This window comes from Pezoporus occidentalis, unplaced genomic scaffold (assembly GCF_034315485.1).
Source record: "Pezoporus occidentalis ecotype Australia unplaced genomic scaffold, CSIRO_AGI_Poc_V1 ctg93, whole genome shotgun sequence".
NCBI lineage: Eukaryota > Metazoa > Chordata > Aves > Psittaciformes > Psittacidae > Pezoporus > Pezoporus occidentalis.
In genome coordinates, this window is record NW_026916294.1 from 8,745,751 (window position 1) to 8,770,056 (window position 24,306).

The 24,306-nt window shown below is 48.7% G+C and overlaps 1 protein-coding gene across 2 annotated transcripts; it reads right to left on the reverse strand.

Moving 5' to 3' along the window:
• Positions 1–753: 753 nt before the first annotated feature.
• Positions 754–23,740, reverse strand: ACSS1 (acyl-CoA synthetase short chain family member 1). 2 transcript variants are annotated; one of them, XM_062605927.1, is made up of 14 exons: positions 23,398–23,740; positions 21,820–21,916; positions 17,621–17,820; positions 15,651–15,826; positions 13,155–13,307; positions 11,299–11,446; positions 10,872–11,009; positions 9,806–9,898; positions 7,889–8,001; positions 6,917–7,043; positions 6,118–6,245; positions 4,575–4,638; positions 3,412–3,530; positions 754–2,972 (listed from the first exon to the last, which is right to left on the reverse strand). In XM_062605927.1, exons 1-14 carry the CDS (start codon positions 23,708–23,710, stop codon positions 2,799–2,801), a joined length of 2,043 nt encoding a protein of 680 aa, XP_062461911.1. In that variant the 5' UTR covers positions 23,711–23,740; the 3' UTR covers positions 754–2,798. The 2 variants fall into 2 exon arrangements, with proteins under 2 accessions (XP_062461911.1, XP_062461913.1); XM_062605929.1 differs by lacking the exons at positions 17,621–17,820; positions 21,820–21,916.
• Positions 23,741–24,306: the final 566 nt, after the last annotated feature.

Genomic DNA, 24,306 nt, shown 5'->3' on the forward strand with positions numbered 1-24,306 from the left:
ATTATAGGTTGGAAAAGACTGTGAAGCTCATCAAGTCCAACCATTCCCAGCACTGCCAAGGCCATCACTAACCCATGGCACTGAGGGCCTCATCTACATGGTGTGTGAACACTTCCAGGGACAGTGATTCCAGCACTGCCCTGGGCAGCCTGTTCCAATGCCTGACTGCCCTTTGGGGAAGGAATTGTTCCCAATATCCAGCCTAAACCTCCCCTGGTGCAGCTTGAGGCCGTTTCCTCTTGTCCTATCCCTTGTGCCTTGGGAGCAGAGCCCAGCGTCCTCCTGGCTCCATCCTCCTTTCAGGCAGTTGTCGAGAGCAGTAAGGTCCCCCCTGAGCCTTCTCTTCTCCAGACTAACCCCCCCCCCCCCCCCCCAAGTTCCCTCAGCCATTCCTGATCAGACTTATCAGCTAACAATAATTAATTGTTCCCACTAATTGTTCCCCCTTTGCATCAGAGGAAAATTAGTGAAGAGCAGTGGGACCTCAGAGACATGCAGCTTATTGATATGCAAACACTACTTCAACTTTAAGTTGTTACACGCAGCGGAAGTTTTCTGGTAGTAGCTCACTTCCTGTGAGCTACTGTTCAGAGCAAAGCAAAACAACAGTCTGGTCCACAAGATGACTCATCCTGACCTCAGTCTCCTTTGGCAGACTAAAATAATCAGGCAAAAGCAAGACCAAAGAACTGAGAAAGTCCCAGACCCTTTGAGGCATGGAAGGCCAGACACCTACAAGACAAAGCCAACCCATCACACAAAGAAAGGTATTTCCTTTAATGAAAATACAAATACAGAGATCATTGAAGAAACTGGTTTTGGTCAAGGACAATAAATGTGTTTAAAGCATGATTACAAATTAATCAAATTAAAGGCTTAACATTAGATCGTGCAACACACCCCTCATCTCTAGAAAGATGGACTTCCCCCTTCTAAAACCTCACCACCCCTCTCCCCATCCTACCAGATCACCTAGCTATTTCCTTCCTGCCTCCAGTTAGGTGCACAGACTGTCTTTCCAGTACACAGTCCCCCTGGAAAAGGCAGTGCTGCTCCACTTAAACCCAGCAATAAGTTGACCCTGGAAAAATAGGGCAAAACCTGGCAATTCTAACTATTACTAAGAGGTCAAAACACAGCTCCATGAAGCTAAGCAGACTGTCACCTGAGAAAGACAGAGGCAGGACTGCAAAGTTTGGAGTGACCCCAGCCACAGTGTGGCATGCTCCATGGCCCCCTCCAGCCACTCCAAACCCCTCAGCCAGCTTAAATCATATTAAGCAGTGGCAGAAGTCTCAACGATATCCATCATCTACAGGCTTCTCCATGACCTCCAGTAGCTTACTAGAGGACAGGAGACCTACTAGCAAATTCTTCCGAACAGCTCAAATATAAGGAGTACTTCAATCAAAATGTGTCCATCATAAAATGAATCCAGAAATAAACCACTTAATATATTAGCTGCAATTTTGAAAGTATATGAAAGGCAAAGGTTATTGTTCCCTTCTATTCTGAGGTTGCTGGTCTGGAATGCTATCGCTTTCTAAGGCATCTAAGAGGCACTTCTTTCTTGTGGATTGTGCAGTTTGTGGCTTCCCACCAGGCACTTGATTCTTTGGAAGATCAGCATGGCAGCATGCTGATTACTGAAACAATAAGCATTAACTCATAACTTCTGAGAGGAGAACCAGCCTACCTCCAAACTGGGTTCTTGTCTTTGTTGAAGCAGAAATCACACAGCCTGACAAGTCACAGTGAACTCTCCAGCACACCTTGCGGCGTCAAATCTCTCTCAAGCACTTCAGTACTTGTTTCCCAATGCTTCAAAGCAAACATTGTCCCTTTTCACAGTGACTTAAAGAAACAAAGGCACCTACACCAACTGGCAACAAAGACCTCCCAGTTGCAGACCACCAATCCTTATATGCAGAAGTGAACCACAGTGGACAACATCAATCCAGTTGTCATCACCAATGAGGAAGAGTCACTTTAAAAGCCAAGTTAGTGATCTCAGTTTCTCAAAGCAGAATAAAACCATGTGGAACTAGACCCTTCCTGTGCAACTGGTAATGCACTGAGGACATGCAGAGAGTCCAGCAGCAGACTTAGTGGCTCAGTTTTGCAGTGGGAAGTGCTAGTGCTGGGTTGCCTAGGTGGGACATAAAAGGACACAGGCTCACCATCTCTGGCCAGTCCCAAGACATAGAGTGGTAGGAACGAATTCTTATGAGCAAAGCAGGATGAGGTATTAGAACAACTGGGTAGATACAAGAAAGAATGATCAGACTAGCCAGGTCCTTCTCATTTCCCTAACAGCACAGGTGAAACATCTACTGGAATACCCAGCATTGCTGAAAAGGCACCACAGCTGCAGTGAGATACAGCTACTTGGACTCAGGTATCACAGCTGAAAGAAAAGCTGAAGTAGTGCATTTCAGGGCTTCTTTTAAACCAGCAAAAGTATTGTATAAAAACATTTCACTGTAAAGTAACTTTAAAATGAGAAACATGAACGTCTGCATCTTGCTTCAGCTAGTATTAAATCAGTTCATAGCTAATGGAAACCACCAGTGGCTGCTCTGTGGCAGCCCTAAAAGCAATGAAAGGGAGGTCAACCACAGAGTGCTCCTAGCTCTGTGCATCTCAGCATCCATTTTGGGGGGAGTGGAAAATCCTGTTCCCCTGGAAGGAACGGGGTTTATAAAAAAATAAAAATAGAAAACAAGAGAGAACTATGTCATTTGCCTTGTCATCTGAGACCTTCCACATTTCCAGAGGAGAGATTCCAGAGCTGCCTGTTACGAGGAGTTCTTCTCTTTGTATTTCTGGTAAGCATCCAGTATCTCCTTTATAACACTTGGATCATCAAGTGTGGTGACATCTCCTATGTTGCTTGACTGCTCAGTGACTACTTTCCTCAGCAGCCTTCTCATGATCTTCCCTGATCGGGTTTTAGGAAGACGTTTCACCACCTGCAGAGAAGGGAAAGAACCTGGGTCCTGCTGGAAATCACAAGAAAGATTGCCTGAACTGTCCTAAGCCTGTGCCAGAGTTCTTGCCAAGCACGGTGCTTTCAACACTCTCTGTACATGCTATTTAAAGAGTTGTTTAGCACAAATGGAACAGTCTCATGGTAGCCCTAAAGCAGGCTCTTGTAACAGCCCCACCAAAAAGCAGCTGTAATATTCCAGCCACCCTCTGGGTCACTGCTGATGCTCAGGCATGGAGGAAGAGCACATGCAGACCACTGCATCTGCCCTACCCTGCCTAGGGATCCCTCCAGCTACTTCTGGTTTTCTGCTGCTTCTTCTCACCAGAGAGAGACCACAGCAGCATTGCAGGCAGGAAGGTGAGGCTTGCTCAGTACAACCATTCCTGCTCCTGGTACCAGAGTTACAGTCTCCCACTTACCAGAATGTGGTCAGGCACAGCATATTTTGCTATCTTAGAAGCCACTATGGCTTTGAGCTCTTCTTTGATGCGGTCTGTATTGTCTGTCTGTTTCTTTAGCACTATGAAAGCAAAGGCACCTGGAAAACAAACAAGCAGAAGCCACATAGCTCATATTAGATCCTGGCTGGTAAGACCAGGGATGCTCATTTGAATGCCAAGGCAGGTTTCAGATCACCTCTATGCACAATCTAGGGACTGCCAAGAAAACCACAGATCCTGTTTAGAAAAGGGAGTCAGTCTCCAGTCTTCAAATGATTTCCCAGCCTTGTCTTGGCATCTGTGACAGAGACAACTCAACATAAATGACTGAAGTGTCATTGTGATCAAAAGCTGGCCAACACCAATCACTAAGGGACATCTCTGAGCACGATCCTTTTAAAGGAAGCTCTATCACATACATAAGCAGCATGTGTGAAAACAGTTTAGGGAGTAATCGTAGAATAGTTAGGGTTGGAAAGGACCTTAAGATCATCAAGTTCCAACCCCCCTGCCATGGGCAGGGACACCTCACACTAAACCATTTCCCCCAAGGCTCTGTCCAACCTGGCCTTAAACACCGCCAGGGATGGAGCATTCACAACCTCCCTGGGCAACCCATTCCAGTGCCTCACCACCCTTACAGTAAAGAACTTCCTCCTTATATCCAATCTAAACTTCCCCTGTTTAAGTTTGAACCCATTACCCCTTGTCCTACCACAACAGTCCCTAATGAAGAGTCCCTCCCCAGCATCCCTACAGGCCCACTTCAGATACTGGAAGGCTGCTATGAGGTCTCCACGCAGCCTTCTCTTCTCCAGGCTGAACAGCCCCAACTTTCTCAGCCTGTCTTCATACAGGAGGTGCTCCTTTGGGCTTGTTCCAACAGTTCCATGTCCTTTTTATATTAAGGACACTACAACTGTACACAATACAGTTGAGGTCTCACGAGAGAGACATGAGTCCACCTTAGGAACATGCAGTTAGTTTCACTGCTGGCTTTGCCTCTTGTGGCTGCAATGCTAGGCAACCTAAGGATAACTGCCCTCCCATTCCCTAGGCACCTCTTTAACACACAGCTCAGGTTAGAAACTAAGGAAAGTAGTATCCATAGGTGTCACATCAGGACACTGCTTTTCACATACCTTCACCCTTGATCTTGTGTGGATACCCAATCACAGCTGTCTCAGGGACCTCAGGGTGATCAGCCTTCACAAGAAGGGAAACAAAAATACACAGAGCATAACAACTGCTTCAAGCCTTGCAGAGTTTGCTCTAGGAGCAGAGCACCTTGCCCTGTCTCACCCTCCCCTCAGCAGATCCTGCTGGAAGCACAACAGGAAACCTGCACGCTACCTTCCTGCTCTGTGGTCAGCTGGTGGCCACGGCTGTGGCACATCTCCAGGATGTCCCTGCTTTTAAACATACAAATATGCACTTCTACACACACTGCTAAGCCCACTGCACACCAACCTGAACCTGCACCAGCTGAAAACCGGCTTTCTCTTCCTCTGCCTATGCTCTTGTGTGTGCATGGCCTTGGTCCCAGGTGGTGACTGACTAAGGCTAAATCACAAGCAAAACCAGTTCTGCATTGCTCTGTGCCACAGGGAACTGTTGCCAACAGAGCAGAAGCAAAGCTGCCAACATCACAGTCCACATTTGGCCAATGTTTGTAAGCGCCCAAAGCACACCAGGAGGCAGAAACAGTCAGGCTTCCTCACCTCCCCACAAGGGAGAAGGGTTGTTTTGCCAAATGCACATTTTTATTATTATGCTACACAAGAGTGATTTATTCTGTCACACTTCAGAGTTTAGTTTAATATTCTCTGCAGCAAGGAGGTGCAGTTTGGGTGTACAGACTGGAAGAAATCACAAATCTGAATCCCACACCAAAGACTGGATTATGCTATCCTAAATTAAATATGAAAGAAAACATCATAGAGCAATCTAAGCATATAAATGTATTTGTACATACACATACACAAACATAAATAGAGTAGTGGGAGATGGATCCTACATCTCCAGTCAGAAACCCACAGAGACACAAAATGACAGAGAAAGGATACTATGTAACATGCAAACAGAGCTTGGGCTTTATCGGGTGTTACATTTAAGTGCCATTTGCAGGCAAGGCACATAATACAGGAATAAATATTCAGGTCAAGCTTTGAAGATAAATGCTCTGAGGACTTTTTGTTTTCAATCCCCTGAGCTAATATTATTTTCTCTCGAAATGACAGGCTGGCTTTGCAGCTGACATGAACTGAGGTTACTTCATACACTGCTGAGTTCTCAGCCATTACTCAGCTAGTTCAAACAAGCAAGAATCACAGATGTGGGAACGAGAGGCTGGTTGTTAGCAGAGGGGAAGGAACAAACAGGAGAGACAAGCCCTTACAGAGACTCCACCAGCATCCAAAATGACAGCTGCAACAGGAGATCACTGAGAGGAAGCACAACCCCAACAGTCTGACTGCAATGACTGCCAATGGCGTAACCCCACTCTCACTTCCCCAGTCGCTGTTGCCTTTTGCTATTCATGATGCATCAAGCTATGTGTATGCAGGGGTAAAGGTCAGAAGGCAAGAGACCCTGTGCTTGTTTCAATTCATCAGCTTCTTTGAAAGGACCACCTTGCCCCACAGATACGTCCTGTGAAGATACCTCTACCTGCTTGGAACTTACCATTGCATCTTCTATCTCAGCCGTCCCGAGCCTGTGTCCACTGATGTTGATGACATCATCCATGCGCCCTGTTATCTGGTAATAGCCTTTCTCGGTCCTATAAGCACCATCCCCTGTGAAGTAGTAACCTACAGCAAAGACACGGTGCTGCTCAGCAGCAGGAAGTGTGCCAGCCTGGTACTTTGGGCTCCAGGACACAGAACAGGCTGTGCTCTAGGATGGTGAGTGGCTTAGGTGGACCAGGCAGCTCGTGGGGCCTCCTAAGCTACACACACCATTTCCCACCTCCCCAGCCTTTATCTGCTCTGCCTGCCCTGCGCTGGTTCCTAATAAGCACGTGAGCAGCATGAGCTCAGATCTCTGCCAAGATGGACAAAATCAAATGGGACAGCTCTGCTCTGGAGACAGGCTGAGAGAGCTGGGCTTGTTCAGCCTGGAGAAGTCTCTGTGAAGAACTTAGAGCAGCTTCCAGTGCCTGAAGGGGCCAACAAGAAAGCTGGAGAGGGGCTTTTGACAAGGGCCTAATATTGGCATATCTGGGGACAGAAGTGGCCCCAAAGAAAAGGTATTTGGATTAAAAATTAAATTTACATTTTCTAAGAAAGAAAAAAAAAAATCCCTTTAGACAGCTGCAAAGGTCAACACTAGCTCAGACCATCAGTGCAGGCTTGGAGCATGGGACACACAGCCCCAAGGAGCCCAGATCTGACTGGCGCACAAACATCATCAAGTGCTGCTGCAAACATTCAGTGTGCTTATAACTGGAGTGCAAACTGCCTTCCCCTGGCACTCCCCTTACCTGGGTAGGCTTTGAAATAGGCATCAACAAACCGCTGATGATCTCCATAGATTGTTCTTGCCATGCCAGGCCATGGATGGGCAATGCAGAGCGCACCAGACACATCATTGCCCTCAATAACCTTCCCCTGCAGGTTCAAGCACAGGAAAGATGATCAGGTGAAGCAAACAGGAATAGTGAGGGCTTCTGTGTCATCAATCTTGCAAGAGCCACCCTGCTGCTCACAGAGCCACAGTCGAGAATATTAATCCACCCACGGAGCTACTATGGCACTGTCTGTATCGTGCCTTCCTCACCCCTTGAGGCCAGCAGTGCAGCAGATCAGACTAAAAGAGAAGCGAGTCCTGTGATTCTCTGGAGGGCAATACCAGCAAAGATGTGCCAAGCAGCCAGAAGATGCCTGGACCCCCGCTTTCCACTTCTGTTAACTGCGACATTCCCTTACCAAAATGTATATGAGGGAGACTATATGTCTTGATGTTTAAGAGAGCACTGGAATGCAGATGGAGCTTTACAAACCAGCACCAGGTTTGTCACAGACTGCAGGGCCTCATGCCTTGCAGTTTCCTTGGAAAACTCCACCAGTCCTGCTGGCTGCTCCGGTCTTGCCATGCCACTGGCTACTGCACACACTGGTGCAACTGTTCAGCTCCCTAATTCCCAGGAGCTGTGTGCCTTCTGACCTTTCTCACACATGAAAGCAGCAGCAGTTAATCAGGAGCAGTGTAAGACCAAAAAGTGGTACTGAAAATGCAAATACTCCTCCAGAGATTTGCAGACAGTTTGCAGTGCCCTGTTGGCAATCCATATGGACATCTGAGATATGCTCAATACATAAATTGTTCATCCATTCTACCATTTTAATGGAGGAGCAAACATCCTCCTGGATGCTGTTCCTCTGCCATCAGAAAGGTGATTGAGGCAGAAGCCCATAGCAGCTTCTTTTGGGCACCCAGCACAACCTCAACTCACATTCTCATCCATCAGCACGGGTACAATCCCAAAGAAAGGTCTCATGGCCATAGCTGGAACGATCTCAGCTTGCTCTTCTGAAGGCCGTGGGGCAATGCAGATGCCACCAGTTTCTGGAAGAATAATGAAAAACAAAGTATGTGGGGCCCATCTAGTGTTGGATGAAAGCAAATGACAACCCTTCTTAGTTAAAGAATAGATTAGTAAAGCCACCTCACCAGAAGAAGCCACTGGGAAGGAATTACACAACACCAAGTAACACAGCCATCTAAAAGCACCATGGACCTGCTAAACTAAGAGCTCTTCATGAGCTGGGACAGCACTCACCAGACTGCTTTCCTATCCCAGATGTGGTTTTACAGGGAAACTATAAGCATGACAGGCTGAGAGAGCTGGGCTTATTCAGCCTCAGAAGAGAAGCTCCAGGGAGACCTTAGAGCAGCTCCCAGTGCCTAAAGGGGCCAACAAGAAAGCTGGAGAGGTGCTTTTGACATGGGCCTGTAGGGACAGGACAAGGGGGAATGGCTTTAACCTGACAGAGGGGAGATTGAGATGAGACATTAGGAACAAATTCTTCCCTGTGAAGGTGGTGAGGCCCTGGCACAGGGTGCCCAGAGAAGCTGTGGCTGCCCCATCCCTGGCAGTGTTCAAGGCCAGGTTGGATGTGGCTTGGAGCAACCTGCTCTAGTGGAAGGTGTCCCTGCCTGTGGCAGGGGGTTGGAATTGGATGAGCTTTAAGGTCCCTTCCAACCCAAACCGGTCTGGGATTCTATGGTTCATGTCAAGGGATTTATCTCCCAGTGTTGTTTTTACCGCTATCTCAGGTTACAACGCATTCAGGAGTCTAAATTACTTTTATTACAGAAGATGAGATTAACCAACCGCTAACAGTCAGGGAGAGCTTATCTTCTATTTAAAACTGAACCATTTAATTATCCTTTTTCCATTCCTGCTGGGATGAACATTAAATCAGATTCCAACCTTAATAAGATCTTTTCTATTCTAAACTAATTCACGAACACAAGACAGAAACAAAAACATAGGTGCATTAGGCTTTTAAAAATATGGCTCCATAAATCACAGTCATAGAATCACAGACTGGTTTGGCTTGGAAGCACGTAAGGAGGTGAAGTCACAATCCAGAGGGAGCTGCAGGGTGGCAAGGGGGATTTAAAGATTATTTGCAATGTAAAGACCAATTGTAAACTGGGCCAGCTGGGAGAAGCATGTTACCAAAACAGAAACACACTCTTTTTGGGGGGCATCAAAGCTCCAAGGCCCAAGCAGCTGCAGCACAGTACTTCACTCCTGGGAAAAGCTGCTCCCAGGCAGCCCTGCTGGTTGACAACCCCTCTCCCCTACCCCATGATGCAGAGCCAACAAAGCCTCCCCTCACTCCTTCCCAACCCATCAGAGCCATTGCATCAGGTCCCTTTGACTACACAGCTTAGTTTTCCACCCTCCCCTGACCATTCCCAAGCTGGGAAACAAAGCACACCTAAGTGGGGATTGGGGCTTCATGGTGCTGCAAGTGCATTTGCATGATAAGACCACATCAGTGTCAGTACGTCTGGAGAAATAATTGAAAACAAGGTTTCCAATTCAAGCTGCCCACTCGCAGCTTTGCTCAGAAATTCAGTCTCTGCCTCCTGTTTCTAGAACCCATTGAGATCTCCCAGCATTCAACATCTCAAAGAGCATTTACAGGGGAGAAGAAAAAAATCATTACCATTGCTTTCGTATGTTTCTACATTGCTATTATGTGCTGAAACTTCCCAGAGACCTTCAAAAGCTGATCAAAAAGCTGGTAGAGTTTTGACAGACTTGTTGGATCAAACTGAAATGTATTAATCCTTCTGCACCCACCAGCAAACTGCGAGAGGTCGGGACCTTCCATGTCCCAAGGATGCCATTTACCTGTCTGCCACCACGTGTCCACGAGGGTGCAGCGTCCTTCTCCCACCACATGGTAGAACCAGTGCCAAGCTTCGTTGTTGATGGGCTCTCCCACTAGATCAAAATGAGTAAGGAAGCAGCCTGAGGCTTCAGCTTGCACACCACATTCTCCCCTGTGGTGTGCAAGCTGATCATAATCTTTAAGAACAATGCTTAAAGAAGCTTAAAGAAGATGCTCTGAGAGCCGAAGCACCTCTGTTATGGAGGCAGGCTGGAGAGCTGGGCTTGTTCAGTCTGGAGAAGGGTCCAGGGACACCATGGAGCAGCTCCCAGTGCCTAAAGGGGCCGATAAGAAAGCTGGAGAGGGGCTTTTGACAAGGGCCTGTAGGGACAGGACAAGGGGGAATGGCTTTAACCTGACAGAGGGGAGACTGAAATGAGACATTAGGAAGAAATTCTTCCCTGTGAGGGTGGTGAGGCCCTGGCACAGGGTGCCCAGAGAAGCTGTGGCTGCCCCATCACTGTGGATGTGCATCCTGTTGGAGTAACCTCCTGCAGTGGAAGGTGTCCCTGCCCATGGCAGGGGGTTAGAACTGGATGAGCTTTAAGGTCCCTTCCAACACAAACCAGTTTTACAGCTTTTGTCTGGGATGGCACAGGATTGCAGTGGGCTCATGTAATTGAGGTCTGATTTTTTCCAAAATGGAACCAACAGATACCTCTGAAAGTAACTGATCAATGCAGGTCATGTATAAGAACCTCTAGAATCCTCGATAATGCAGGAAAATTCTGCTTGGGTCACCTATGCCAGTTAAATGCAGTGACATTATTTCCCCCTGGATAAATCATTTTAGCAAAGAGTGTGATCCTGCAAAATAAGCTAGGAAACAGGCAATCACAGTAAGGTTGAACAGCTCCAACTTCAGCTTGTTCTCCTTCTGCTGAGAAGGTACCTGAAAAGTCAGACAGTGAGCCTTCTTTATCTTCTGTTTCAAATCACATCCCATGTGGTCAGCTGAGCATCTCTGGTACCTTCATTTAAGCAGCTAGAACCACTTGTCTTTTGTAGATGAAGCATGCCCCCTACCTGATCCCAAGGTCTTCAAGGATGATCTGTCATATTTCTTCACCCACTCTTCTCCATAATTCAGCAGCAAGCGAATAGCCGTGGGTGCCCCATAAAACTGATTAATTTTCAGTCTTTCCACCATTTCCCAGTAACGACCTGCAAAAAACACAAACAGGCTTTTTATGTGTCTAGCACTGCAACTGCCCAGCAGGAAGGTTAACAGCCAAAGCTAAAGCTGTGACTACTGTGAGTCCAGAGCAAAACCAATGGCAACTTGTCTTTTTTCTTTTCACCTGGATGCAGAGATGTTCCTCAATGTCTTAGACACGTGTTCCAAGGAAATCGAGCTTACCTCCCCTACACAGGCAGGTCACACTGGGCAGGTTTCCAGATCTCTGTCACACCGCCATGTCTAGCCAAGCCTTTACCCCCACCACTTCCTCACCTGGGTCAGGGTACACTGGAGTGCTTTCGAACAGGACAGAGGTGGCTCCATTGCAGAGTGGTCCATATACAACATAGCTATGTCCTGTGATCCAGCCAATGTCAGCCACACAGCCAAAAACATCGCCTTGCTGGTAGTCAAATACATACTGCAAAGATAAATGTAAGGCCAGCTGACTTCCTGTTGGCAGGCACAAAGAGTTTAAAGGTGCTGGACTGGACATCCAAGTGGGAGCAAGCGAGCACGCAGGGCAAGTGGAGCCAGGCACGTAGGACACAGCAGCACAAGGGCTAGCCCAAGGTGAGGAAGCAAGTCGGAGGGACAAGTACCAGGGCTTCCAGGCTCCTGATTGCTTTTGCAAACATAAAGGGAGCACAGCTGTACCAGCAGCTCCTCAGACTGGAGCAACAAAACGGCAACCAAAGCCTAGAGCCCTGGATACCAAAGGTTGCCTACTCCAAGCAGTACACATGGGAGAGCTGACCCTGAACTGCAGGGAAGCTGCAGGCCTTGGAGGCTCAGACCCCTCACCAATATCAAGAGCTTGGTTGAGAGGTGGAGAAACTTGCATGAGAAAGCTGGAGGAACTGAGAGGAGCCTGTGAAATGTTTTCTGAGAAATGTTCTTAGCTGCTCAGCTTCTCTATCAGTGTTTTGCTTTCCACATGCTGCCTGCTACCCTGCTCATCAAAATCAGGATAACTATCTTGGAGAACACATCTTGTCTTTGTTATGGAAAACGCTTCCCAAAAATCTAACTCCTCTCCCTTACGGCAAAGGGGTCCTGACTCATAAGGCTTTAGGTTTTAAATGAAAGAAAGTGGATCAGAACCAAAAGAAAACCCAATGAGTGTGTAAAGACCCATAGGCCATGCAAATCGCCTGATCCCTCTACCTAGGAGAGACAGTTCTCACTTTACTTTGGCAAGTGCCTTTCCCTCTCAGGCTCTGAAGCCCCTGTAAAGGGACTGAGCTGCACACAGTGCCTCCCTGCACCTCTGCACTGGGTTCACATCTACCTTCAGGACTAAGAAAGAAAGATGCCTTGGAGATTAGTCTGTCACTTAGCAAAGCTGACATAACAAATAGCCCTCAGGCAGGGAAGGCTCACACTTGCACATTCAGATCTAAAAACTCCACTCTGTCAGTCTAAAGAAAGCAAACCTCTGCCTGAGGCGTGGGTGATGACAAACAGGGTGATACCACCACAGCCAGATGGAAATCTTTCTGTTCTCTCCACCTTTCACTGTTACCTTTTCATACACAGAGCTCAGAACAGGAGCTTCAAGAAGCAGTGCCTTGACTTTTTCTTTTCTATGAGAAAGGGGGTTAAAACATTTAGCCTGCCTCACACAGAAAAGCAGTGCAAAGGCACAGCCACAGAGCATGAACATAACTGTTGATCTTCAGACAACAAGTGCTAAACAAAGAGGTTGGTTTGAGTCCAGATCCTTTCTGAACTAAAAAAAGCCAGCACCCCACTGCAAAATACTACAGTACTATCCACAGTACCGATGCCAGTAAGATACGTATCTGCATCTCCTCACCTGCATCACTTTAATGTCTGCTGGCTGGCGACACTAGCACACTTTAAATGCAAAAGTAGCAGCACTGTGGTTTCCTTCCTTTCATAACTCAAGCTCTTATTTGCAGAGCATGACATTCCAAAGGAACAAATCCTGAAGATTAATTACACCTTTTCAGCCATTTTTCAGTTTGTTGAGACCCAATAAGCCAGCTGGGCAGCGAACACAAAATACAGCCAACCTCAGCAGTCCAACGCCCTCTCGTAAGTACTGTCAGAAGACAAATGGAAGTAAGCAAATCCACCTTTCCCAGAGGGTGCAGCTGACTTACCTTGTGCGTGAGAGCAGCATAGAGCAGGTATCCAGCCTGGGAGTGAACAATTCCTTTGGGTTTCCCAGTGCTGCCTGAGGTATACAGCATGAAAAGCATGTCTTCACTGTCCATGCTCTCTGGAGCACATACAGAAGCTGCCTTGGCCATCTCCTAAGGGAAAAAAAAGGTGGCAATAACAGAAAGACTTTGCTTAAATGTGTCCAGAGGAGGCCACAGGGCAGGAGCACCTTTGCTATGCGTAAAGGCTGAGAGAGCTGGGCTTATTCAGCCTAAAGAGAAGGCTCTGGGGAAACCTTAGAGCAGCTCTCAGTGCCTAAAGAAGCTGACATGAAAGCTGGAGAGGGGCTTTGGCTTTGAGCAACCTGGTCTAACCGAAGATGTCCCATGCTTACAGCTGAAGTATTGATTAGCACCATACAGACTCATAGAATCCCAGACTGGTTTGGGTTGGAAGGGACCTTAAAGCTCACCCAGTTCCAACCCCCTGCCACAGGCAGGGACACCTTCCACTGGACAAGGTTTCTCCAAGCCCTATTCAACCTGGCCTTGAACACTGCCAGGGATGGGGCAGCCACAGCTTCTCTGGGCACCCTGTGCCAGCGCCTCAGCACCCTCACAGAGAAGAATTTCTTCCTAATGTCTCATCTCAGTCAGGTTAAAGCCATTCCCCTCTGTCCTGTCCCTACAGGCCCTTGTCAGAAGCCCCTCTCCAGATTTCTTGTTGGCCCCTTTAGGCACTGTAAGCTGCCCTAAGGTCTGCCCGGAGCCTTCTCTAAGAACAACCCAACTTCAATTCTCCAACCTCAGTGAGATTGAACAATATTCTTATCCACATACAAACTTGGAATTATCACTTTGTGTTCCAGATGCTCAACACATGACTGCAATACAAACCCAGCTGGCTTTCTTCTCTCAGCTCTGTCCTGTCCTAGATGAATTCCTGCAAGGGTTACAAGGTGGCTCTTTGAAGGAATTTCTAGGTAGTGCCTTATTACAAGTATACACTGTGAACATGCTGCACTTACAAGTGAAGACTACCAATAGCAGGTCCAGTTGTTTAAAAGTGCCTGACAAATAAAGCTTAATGAAAAATGAAGAGCTGACAGGCTCAGATGCAATTCTTAGTCTCTGAATTATAGCACTCCTGCTCATTTCAGGTATTACATTGTGATTTCAGCAGGGCTAGTTTGGGCTTACTTGCCAGTTTTTGAAACTAAGATGGAGTTCTCTTATTGCTCAATTACAACATAAGCTTCAATTTTGCAATAAGCCATTGCACAAGAACTGAAAGCATCACTGCTCTAAAGATCAGGAACATCAGAAATAACAGCATTAATGGTTCCATTCTTGTGACGTTTCAGGCCCTACAACTAACAGTGGGCTCAGCTCAGCTCCTGGATCACCAAAGCACCTCAGCCTGCTTGCAGCCCAAGGAAAATCATTGGAATATGCTTTGTGGAGTAAGAAGCAACACAAATTCTGAATAAAACCTGCCTTCTCTAGTGTTTAACTTACCCTAGTAGCTGCTCCTGTCTCATGTGACCAGCACATGGACTCCTGAGTACGCATCATGCCTGCAGATGAGTGATTTCCAGGCATCATTACAGTGGTTTCTGTTTACTGCTGCCAGCAAACTGATAAAACTACTTCTGCCTTAGGCTGCAGTCCCGTGTGTACCAGCTAAACACATTACAATGATTGCTGTTTTCTCCCCCAGGAAGCACAGGTTCTAAATATTCCCAAGCCATGACTGTCCTTCCATCATGGGGTAACCACCACACATCCACAGGCTATCTTAAGCCTCTCCAGGAGCCTGATTATTTCTGCACTGCCTTCAACAGTGCATATGACAAACCCTTACAGAGCATCCAAACACAATATAACAGCAGCAGCAATTGTATCAGTGCACTGTGGGTCTCAGGAAACACTCCTTCCTTAAATCTCAGCACTCTTTGCAAGATTACCCAAATGGAGCAGCACACCCCATCCCCATGGTAAGATGAATCAGGCATAGACTGAGCTGCTTCAAATCACAATCCCAGAAGGCAGTAGGTACAGGCAATCTGTTAGAGGATGGAGATCCAGATGCCATAAAGGGGCATCTCCTTTTCATCTGCACAACACTGGTCCAAAAGGCACAGACGGAGAGAAAAATGATCTAGCCAACACTCAGACCTAAAAGGAGTTATCCAGAGTGCCAGTGGGTGTCTGCAGAGCAAGGTGACTGCAGGGATGTGCAGATGCTGTCACTGCGACACACCTGTATCCATTAGCCCATCAGGGTACTGTGGCAACATGGGAAGAGCACCACAAACTGAAAACCTGCTCCAGAGGCAGCATAAGGGCCAGTCATCACTGGCAGGTCTGGTGTGGATACACCAGCTGGTCCCTACTATTATTAGTGCATCATATTTCTCTCCCCCAACACAGTAAACAACACACACTTCAAGAAACACCAGGAGAAACAGGCAAGGTTTACCAACACCAACATACCTCATCAAGTGGAATATCATGGTCACCCATCTGGACTTTGTTATCTGTCCTCTGAGCCACAAAGACATGTTTGATGTTTGGACAGCTCTTCACAGCTTCATCCACAGTCATCTTCAGCTCTATGATCCGTCCTCCCCTGATGCCCTGGTTGTAGGTGATAACTGCTTTGCATCCAGCTAAAGAGAGAAAGAATTAGCAGACACACCAGCCTGCCTACCAGGCTCATATGTGCACCCAGCTCTCATTATTTTTGGGGATGATGTATAGGACAACATGTGCGACAAGCACCTGGAAATTCTACCTGTTAAAACCAGTCAGTCACTGACAAAAAACACTTTAAAACTTGAGACCTGGGTCTGCTCCAGCTATAACACTTTTGACAGCTGCTAGTCCAATCTTCCTAAACACTTCAATGGTAACTGTTATATGCTGTCCTCACCAGTCCACTCCAGTGCAGACATGCAGAGCAGTTTCTTCCCAATTACTTCTTATAGTGAATACTGACTGTTGCTTTAGCCTAACAGCTCACACACTGAAACCAGGGCAAGACTTCCTATGACCTTAGTGACCAAGCACCTTTGGCCCTTGTTCATCCTCTCTCTAGGGCTCCAGAGACCTGCTGGAGTGAGTCCAGAGGAGGCCACGGAGATGCTCCAAGGGCTGGAGCAGTTCTGCTCTGCAGACAGACTGAGAGAGCTGGGCTGGTTCAGCTGTGAAAAGAGAAGGCTCCTTAATGGGAGATGTTAGAGCAGCTCCAGTGCCTAAAGGGGCTACAAGAAATCTGGAGAGGAGCTTTTGACAAGGGCCTGTAGGGACAGGACAAGGGGGAATGGCTTTAACCTGACAGAGGGGAGATTGAGATGAGACATTAGGAAGAAATTCTTCCCTGTGAACGTGCTGAGGCCCTGGCACAGGGTGCCCAGAGAACCTGTGGCTGCCCCATCCCTGGCAGTGTTCAAGGCCAGGTTGGATCTGGCTTGGAGTAACTTGCTCTAGTGGAAGGTGTCCCTGCCTGTGGCAGGGGGTTGGAACTGGATGAGCTTTAAGGGCCCTTCCAACCCAAACCAGTCTGGGATTCTATGATAAATGTCCATTGCAAACTGAAGAGCACCAAACTCAGCGGCCTCTCAGAGGCATTTCCCTGCTCAGAGGCACCTGTAGCCTTCTAAAAGTCATACGGATCTTGAGGGGAAACCTTCTGGAAGTCAGAGCACACAGCAGCGCTCTTGCAGAGCACTTCCTATTGAGTCACACTACATTACTGCAAGAACTGTGGCTGCAGAGAAAGAGCTCTTTAGCCCATTGCCTCCAAACAAGAGGCCTAAAGTGAGGGAGAACTAAAACATGTACTTGCTTTCTATACCTTACTTCTACCAAAACAGGGAAAGAAAGCATGAAAATTGCTGTAAGACTCATTAAGTCGCACTACCCATAAAGAAACTGATGCGACTGCTAGAACATGAGCTACTTGCTATTTTGTTCTTCTGCTGGTATATTTAGTATTGCTTTTTAGCTAATCACCCTGCAAGTGCTTTGGGCTAAGAACAGCTCTGCCTGTAGATACAAAAGCTAACAGAGCAGGGGGCAGGCTGCCAACACTCCCAGTGCTACACATAAATCGCAGTGCCAGTCGAGGCTGCGCAATTAGCACTGTGCAGGAATATCAAAGGAATACTGCAATTGCACTGTGAAAGAACAAATTAGGCCCCATTCCTAAGATCTATTTTTCCCTCCAACTTCGCTCCTGTCTGGCAGTAACCCAGCACAGACTGAATGTTAAGCAACTTATAAAGTATTTTAAGGCCAGAAGATGCTGCCACTGCCACTAAGGAAGAGGCTTTGCAAGGGAGGACATACTGTCCCACCAGCTGAGAATGAACCTCTTCTCTTTCTGCTAAGAAAACATGGAACTAGGGTATGTTCTGGAGCACTGTCCAGTGGGGTTTGCTCCCAGGTCTGCATCTACTTACAGTCCATGATCCTCCCGGCCAGGGAATCCGCGCTGAATCCAGCGAAGACCACAGTGTGGACAGCACCAATCCTGGCACAAGCCAGCATGGCTGCCACTGCCAAGGGGGACACAGACATATAGATGGCCACTCTGTCCCCTTTCTGTATCCCATATTTCTTCAGGGTGTTGGCAAGACGGCAGGTCAGGTCCAGGAGTTCCCTGTGGCATGGAAGCAATGCTGTCATGTTAATGCACAACCTGATTCACGCCAGGGAGCAAAAAAAGGATGAACTTGAACTGAGTGCGGGTCACGAGGCCCTCTGGATCCTGTCATCTCAGCTTTGGCATCTTAAAGAAGCTGCTCTGCCATCAGGGAGAGAAGAAAAGTGGTGCAGAGAGCCACGCTGGCTGCAGAAGGATAAGCCAGGCTCTGGTGTAGGTAAAGCAGCCAGCAAGTCAGTGGCTGTCCTGCTGCCTCCAGGAGTCAATTTAGTCCATTTAGCCATCCTTGCTGACTTTTTCACCTATAAGGGTCAGTCAAAAGCTACTGGAAACTCCTGTGGGATAAACATGAGATGAAATGGAAGCACTGTCCCACAGCCTGCAGCACTTTTTATGTTGGGGAACTGTTGGAAGTGTTTTACAACCAGTAGCTTCTTTTTAAAGCACAAGGGTAACAAACACATTTCACAGACTGGTTTGGGTTGGAAGGGACCTTAAAGCTCACCCAGTTCCAACCCTCTGCCACAGGCAGGGACACCTTCCACTGGAGCAGCTTCCTCCAAGCCCCTGTGTCCAGCCTGGCCTTGAACACTGCCAGGGATGAGGCAGCCACAGGTTCTCTGGGCACCCTGTGCCAGGGCATCAGTACATCCCTCTTGTGTTGTTGACCCGGAGCTGGACACAGGACTGAAGGGGGGGGGTCTCACCAGCACAAAGTAGAGGGGGAGAATCCCCTCCCTCGACGTGCTGGTCACGCTCTGGGGATGCAGCCCAGGACATGGATTGGAACAGCAACTGTAAACCCCATCATCAACACACAGCATTTCTCTGATGTACGTCAGGGATGCCTGGCAGGAACATTGTCCCTAGAAGCCTGATGCTAATCTTTTCCTGCAGCGAGACAGTCTGCAGCTTTCTAAACACAGGAAGCCAGCTCCTTGTACACCAAAAAACATCAGAAAGCAGCCTATTGCAAAGTGTTTCTAGACTTTTTCCTAATACCTTCAATGCTATATATGAGCTCTGGCAGCGCCTGCTTAGGAGGCTCAGCACAAGCCAAGGTCTCTGGTGTCTCTGCTGGATTGAGTATTTCTGGCAGTGACCAGTTTATTTCCTGGAACCATCATTTGGATGAGGCTGAAATGATTTGAAAATTCAGGTCAAATGTCCCAAACAGGTTAGTGGAGGAAAAAACAGCACAACAGAAAAAAAAACCAAACCAAACAGATTTGGGCCTCTCTCAGGCCAACACCCTCCCATCTCACCTCCTAGCTGTTGCTCTACATGAATCACTGTGAGTAGCAGAGTTCAAAGGCTGCCTCTGCACCTTGTGGTCACAGAGTTATGGGCGCTGCCTTTGAAACGTCTGATTGAGAATAGCTGAAAAATATAAAGCTCAACATGAGGGTTTTTGGTTGAAGGTCATCCAGCCTTCCTGCTGACATCCTAATCCCGAGACAAGGAAAACCCTCTGTGCTCTTTTTCAGGGGAGAAGGTGAAGAGTCCTTGAGCTGCCTTGGATGGGGGAAAGCTGAAAGCCTGGGCAAGATTTAGGAGCAACTTCAGCTTAGGAAGCAAACACTGGGAAGAGGAAGAAGAGTTTGCTGCCAATGAGAAACACCTTCCGCATTGCACAGCCTGGTAAGAACCCGCACGGCTCCTGGCTGAGGTCTTCACTGTGATCTCTAACACAGTTTCAATGACTTCCTCTCAGGCTTAGGAACTACCACCCCTTGGCTTGTCAAAGGCATAGCTGCGATGTGGTTAACGAAGATGTCCAACTGCTTCTCTCCCACCCACCTAGGAGCCCTGTGGAAAGCTACTGAGGATCCTAATTTCTGGCCCTTCAGCTTCTGCTTTCCTCTTTGTGTTTTGCATTTTGAACATTCCCTCTGCCTGCAACATTTCTGGCACTGGAGGGAGATCCTTCATAAATTAAAGCCCTTCCACTGAGACCCAGCCTGCAACCCTTTCCAAAAGGGGTTAGCTAACGTGTTCTGCTGCCCACTTCACACAGCTCCCTTTGGCAGTATCCATAGGATCTTGCAGTGCTCGGAAACACTGCCTCACAGGTAGCTAACTTGTAGAGACCATGCTAAACAAGGGAACACCAGAGAGAATAAACAGCCCCACGTCAGAAAGGGGGAGGTCTGGCATAGCTTGAGCTGCTGTCTAACATTCCTTGTTGCTGAGTTTACAGAGGCTGCAACCCAGCACATCCAGCCACCAACCCCTCCTGCTTACACAAGGCACTCGGTAATAGAGTTCCCTTTAAACCCAGGCTCAGCAAGGCTTCGGGGGATTCCTCTGGAAGATTTCAAAGCTCCTGGGCCCTGACAACACGCACAGAGCAGGACAAAGCACTCCCAGCTGGGTTGGATCCTTCTGCCAGTAAATCCAGCTGGCTGTTCACTGCAGCACACTCCTGGGGCTTAACTGCTGCTTCACCACTGCCTACCAATGACTTCATGGTGGTTTGGCCTCTGGAGAGCCAGACCTCTTGATAACAGATTGGCATGATCTGTCCCCACTTGCTGACTGCAGCCACTAAGTCCCAGGAGAGCTGCAAGCCCTGTTTTCACAGAAGCAGTAAAAAACTCAAGTGTCCTGCGTTCCCATTCAAAAGTGGATGTAATTGGAAGCTTAGCTGCATTTCTACTTGATACAAACAAAACCCAGAGGCAGAGTAAACACAAACGGAGCTTTTTTCCCCCCCGAAGGCTGAGTTGCATCAGCTGGAGAGACAGGAGGAAACCCAGCAGTGAAAAAGATGATCACGACTGAGCTTGTGATGCAGCAATCGCCACTCAAGCAAAACTGAAATGTTTCACTCCTGGCTTCGTGTACCCTTGCCAATAAGGAGATGTTCAGAATTCTCTCCTAGAACAGAGCACTTGAACCCAGCTGCATTAACACAACCCGCCTTGCAGACAAGCAGGTATAGGGATGTAGGCTGACCAGTAGCACAGCCCCACCAGCCCTTCACCCACTGTGAGCAGGCAGCTAGTGTGGAGCAGCAGAGGCAAATGGGGGTTCTTATTTCCCCCATGGATGAGCAAGCTGGGACAGCACTTTCCAATGGCACTGTCTTGCCAGTGCATAGATGAGGTCCCACTGACTGAAGCTTTCTCCTTCCTCAGGGAGGAGGATGCCTGTTCCAGCCCTTTTCCTGCACAGCCACCCGCTTCCTCTGCAGTGGTGGGAATGGGGCCAGCACTCAGCTGTTTTCTCCCCAGAGGAGAAGGGGGAGTGCCCATGCCAGCAGCCAGGTCCTTCCTCATGCCACCCAGGCCTTATCTATAGGGACAAACAGCTCACAGCAGCAAGCTTTGCAAAGGAGATAATGCAAACCAACAGTCCCTTGTACCTCTCTGAACATAAGCCCTGGACACCTCCCAGCCCAGGTCCATAAGGCAGTGGCCAAAAGAAAGTTTTTACCTTCTTAGCACTTCACTTTAAAGCTGTTGTCCCATTAACAGCACATACAGATCCTAAGGAAGGAGCACATCTGTGCCAGATACCAGAGTCTGGGTCCTCTACAGAGTTAGATACCAAGACTTCCTGTGTCTCCTCTGCTTTCTAATCCAGCAGATCAAACATTTGGCTCCCTAAAACACACACTGAGGAACGTACAAGTCTGGGAAACCTTTGACTAGAGAAACAGATGATGTAAATCGCATTTTGGCAGGCATGGCTGTCTCCTGAGGGAGGGCACATAGCAGGAAGAAGATAAATATCCTTGAAAGCTGCCATATTCTAACATCCTACAACCTATAGCAGCAATTACAAGTCAGCATCATGCAGAGCAGCCTCAAGGTTACTCTAAACTGCACTGAGGATGGGGAAGAGAAACAAGATGATGCCAGATCTCAATCTGAGCCACAGCACTGGGGCTGCATGTCCAATGCTGTATCCTGCAAGAAAGCAGAGTTTGACACGTCTCTTCTCCCCACCCCACCACCAAGCATCATGAAGCCCCATAAGATGGTGCCATACCTGTAGGTGACATACACTGCAGTGCCAGGCTCATCTCTCTCCCAGATCAAAGCTACTCTGTTGGGGGACTTTTCGACATGCTGATCCAAGCAATTTACTGTAAGAAAACAGAGGTTTAAACAAAGCCTGGTCATATGCAATGTGCTCTGTAAACTTAGCTTGGTCAAGCCTAACAGCAAGCTACCCTAAGATGAAACATAACCTGCTAGCTAGCTAACTACACACTCAAGTTATGGAAGTGATAACATTTGGAGCACTGGTAAAGCTCTCCTTTGCCATACCTGTAGTATGCCAATACTACAAATATTAAACTGGTGTTCAGCTGCCTTAGGGATGGCCTCCTGATGAGGGGCCTCAGCTGATTCAGCTCAGCTTAGTTCCACCACTTAAGCTGAAACCAGCCCAAACCTCTCCACTACTCTCAGCAGCACAAAGACAAGACACTCTTAATGGTTTGTGCTCCCCAGAGCAGCTCTGCACTCCATCAATCCGACAGGCTCTCCTCTTCAGCTCATCTCATTGGAATTTTCTAATTAAAGCTCAGGTGAAACATTCTAATTCTAGGGTATAACAGAAGAGCTGAAAATACCGAAACCTTTAGGATCTAGGGTAAGCTCACAGACGTCTACATGTTACCAAGCACTTGGGAAAAGTGAACATGGCTCCAGCTGTGTCCTACACCCCCTAAAACTTCAAGGTATAAAATTACATTCTGAGGGTAAGAGAAGCTCGAATGGACTTAGGGAGAGAGAGCAAAAACCTGCCTGCACGTCCAGTAGCAGCTTGCCTGAAGGTTAGAGGTTAAAGTCTTAACTCCAAGCCCAAACCACGCTCACTCCTTATGTTCTTCCAAGTTACCCTGTTTCAATAGGCAACTATTGAAAACCAGTCATGCATGTGGCTGCATAACTCAAAGAAAAAGCCCCTAACAACAAGTGCTGAGTTTCAGATTGTGTTTCCTGGAAATGTAATACTGCAGGGGAAGGATTTTGTTGTTTTTACCCAGATAAATAAAGTGCAATAAAACCCTGCCTGAGTTTAAGTAACCTGCAGCTTGGGAGTCAGCTGAGGCTGGTCTGTGGTCACAGCTGATTTATGTAACCACACAAAGAGTGTGAGTGAGCAGTCCCTCAGAATTCAACATATTTCATTACAAGAACAACTGTCAAACTCAACAATGTGAAAAGCTCCCTTCAGCTGATGAAAGTCTTCACTTTTTCAGCAGCAATACTATAAAAATAAAGGAGATAAAGACATTTCTGAGGCCATGTTAATACAAAGCTCATCCAGTTCCAACCCCCTGCTACGGACTGGGACACTTAAGGGACACCTTCCACTAGAGCAGGGTGCTCCAAGCCCCATCCACCCTGGCCTTGAGCACTGCCAGGGATGGGGCAGCCACAGCTTCTCTGGGCACCCTGAGCCAGCGCCTCGCACGCTGCCGGGTCATGAGGAGCTTCTCACTGACCAACACCCCAAGCGCTTCTCAGGGCTGCTCCATCCATTCCCCACCCAGCCCGCGTTCGTGCTGGGACTGCCCCGTCCCCGGCTCCGCGGAGCCCCCCGCCGGGGCCTTACCGGAGACGTTGAGGCGGCCGCCGAGGAACCAGCGCACGGCAGCGGGCGGTCCGGCACCGCGGGCTGTGTGGAACGGGCGGTCCCAGCGCAGCGCGTCCCTCGCCACCTCTGCCCAGAACGCGGTGGGGTCCCGGGCCGCCCGCTCCTGCCAGACCCGGTACCCGCCTGGCGCCAGCGCCCCGGCACCGCCGCTGTCACCGCTACAGCAGCGCCGGGCGGCGACCGCGGCAGGGACATGAACGGAGACCCGTCCCGGTAGGACCGGGCGGCGAAGAGCGCGCAGCACCCGCACTCCGGCCGCCGCCAGCGCCATGGGCACGGCCCTGACCGCGGCCCCGGCACCGCCCCGGCACGGACCGCCTGCAGGGAGGGGCTGCACCGGCGGGGCGGCTCCGGGAGCTCCCACCCATCCACGGACCCGAGACAGCACCGAACCAGCACGGGAGCAGAAGAGACAGCCCCGGGCGCATCCCGCACCCCCGGGCGCATCCCGCACCAAGAGGCAACCCCCGGGAGCATCCCGCACCCCTGGGCGCATCCCGCACCAAGAGACAGCCCCGGGAAGACCCTGTACTCAGAGACAACCCTGAACACATGTGGAACATTCCATACGCAGGGACACCCCTGCATTGACAGGGTCCCAGGAGCACCCTGCATCCCAAGAGAGATGCCTGCGCCTTCACAGGCCACGCGCTGCTGCAGCACTCACACAGGTACACCCCAACCCCAGAGACACCTACCCAAAGGCAGCCAGCCCTGTGTACACACAGCCCTGGACATGCGCTAGGATACTAACAGCACAGTCATCACAGCAGTAGCACGGGCCTCAAACATGCCCAACCCTCGTGCACAGATAGTGGTTGTGCACCTGGGTATATGCCAAGCATATTGTGCCCCCATGCACTGCCA

Excerpts from the sequence above, each read along its gene's own strand:
- ACSS1 (XM_062605927.1), bottom strand. The coding sequence starts at position 23,710 with ATGGCGCTGGCGGCGGCCGGAGTGCGGGTGCTGCGCGCTCTTCGCCGC. Across the intron at positions 7,044-7,888 it reads CCGTGCTGATGGATGAGAAT|GGGAAGGTTATTGAGGGCAA; the intron begins GTGAGTTGAGGT and ends TTGAACCTGCAG. Across the intron at positions 2,973-3,411 it reads CTGTGCCTGACCACATTCTG|GTGGTGAAACGTCTTCCTAA; the intron begins GTAAGTGGGAGA and ends CCTTCTCTGCAG.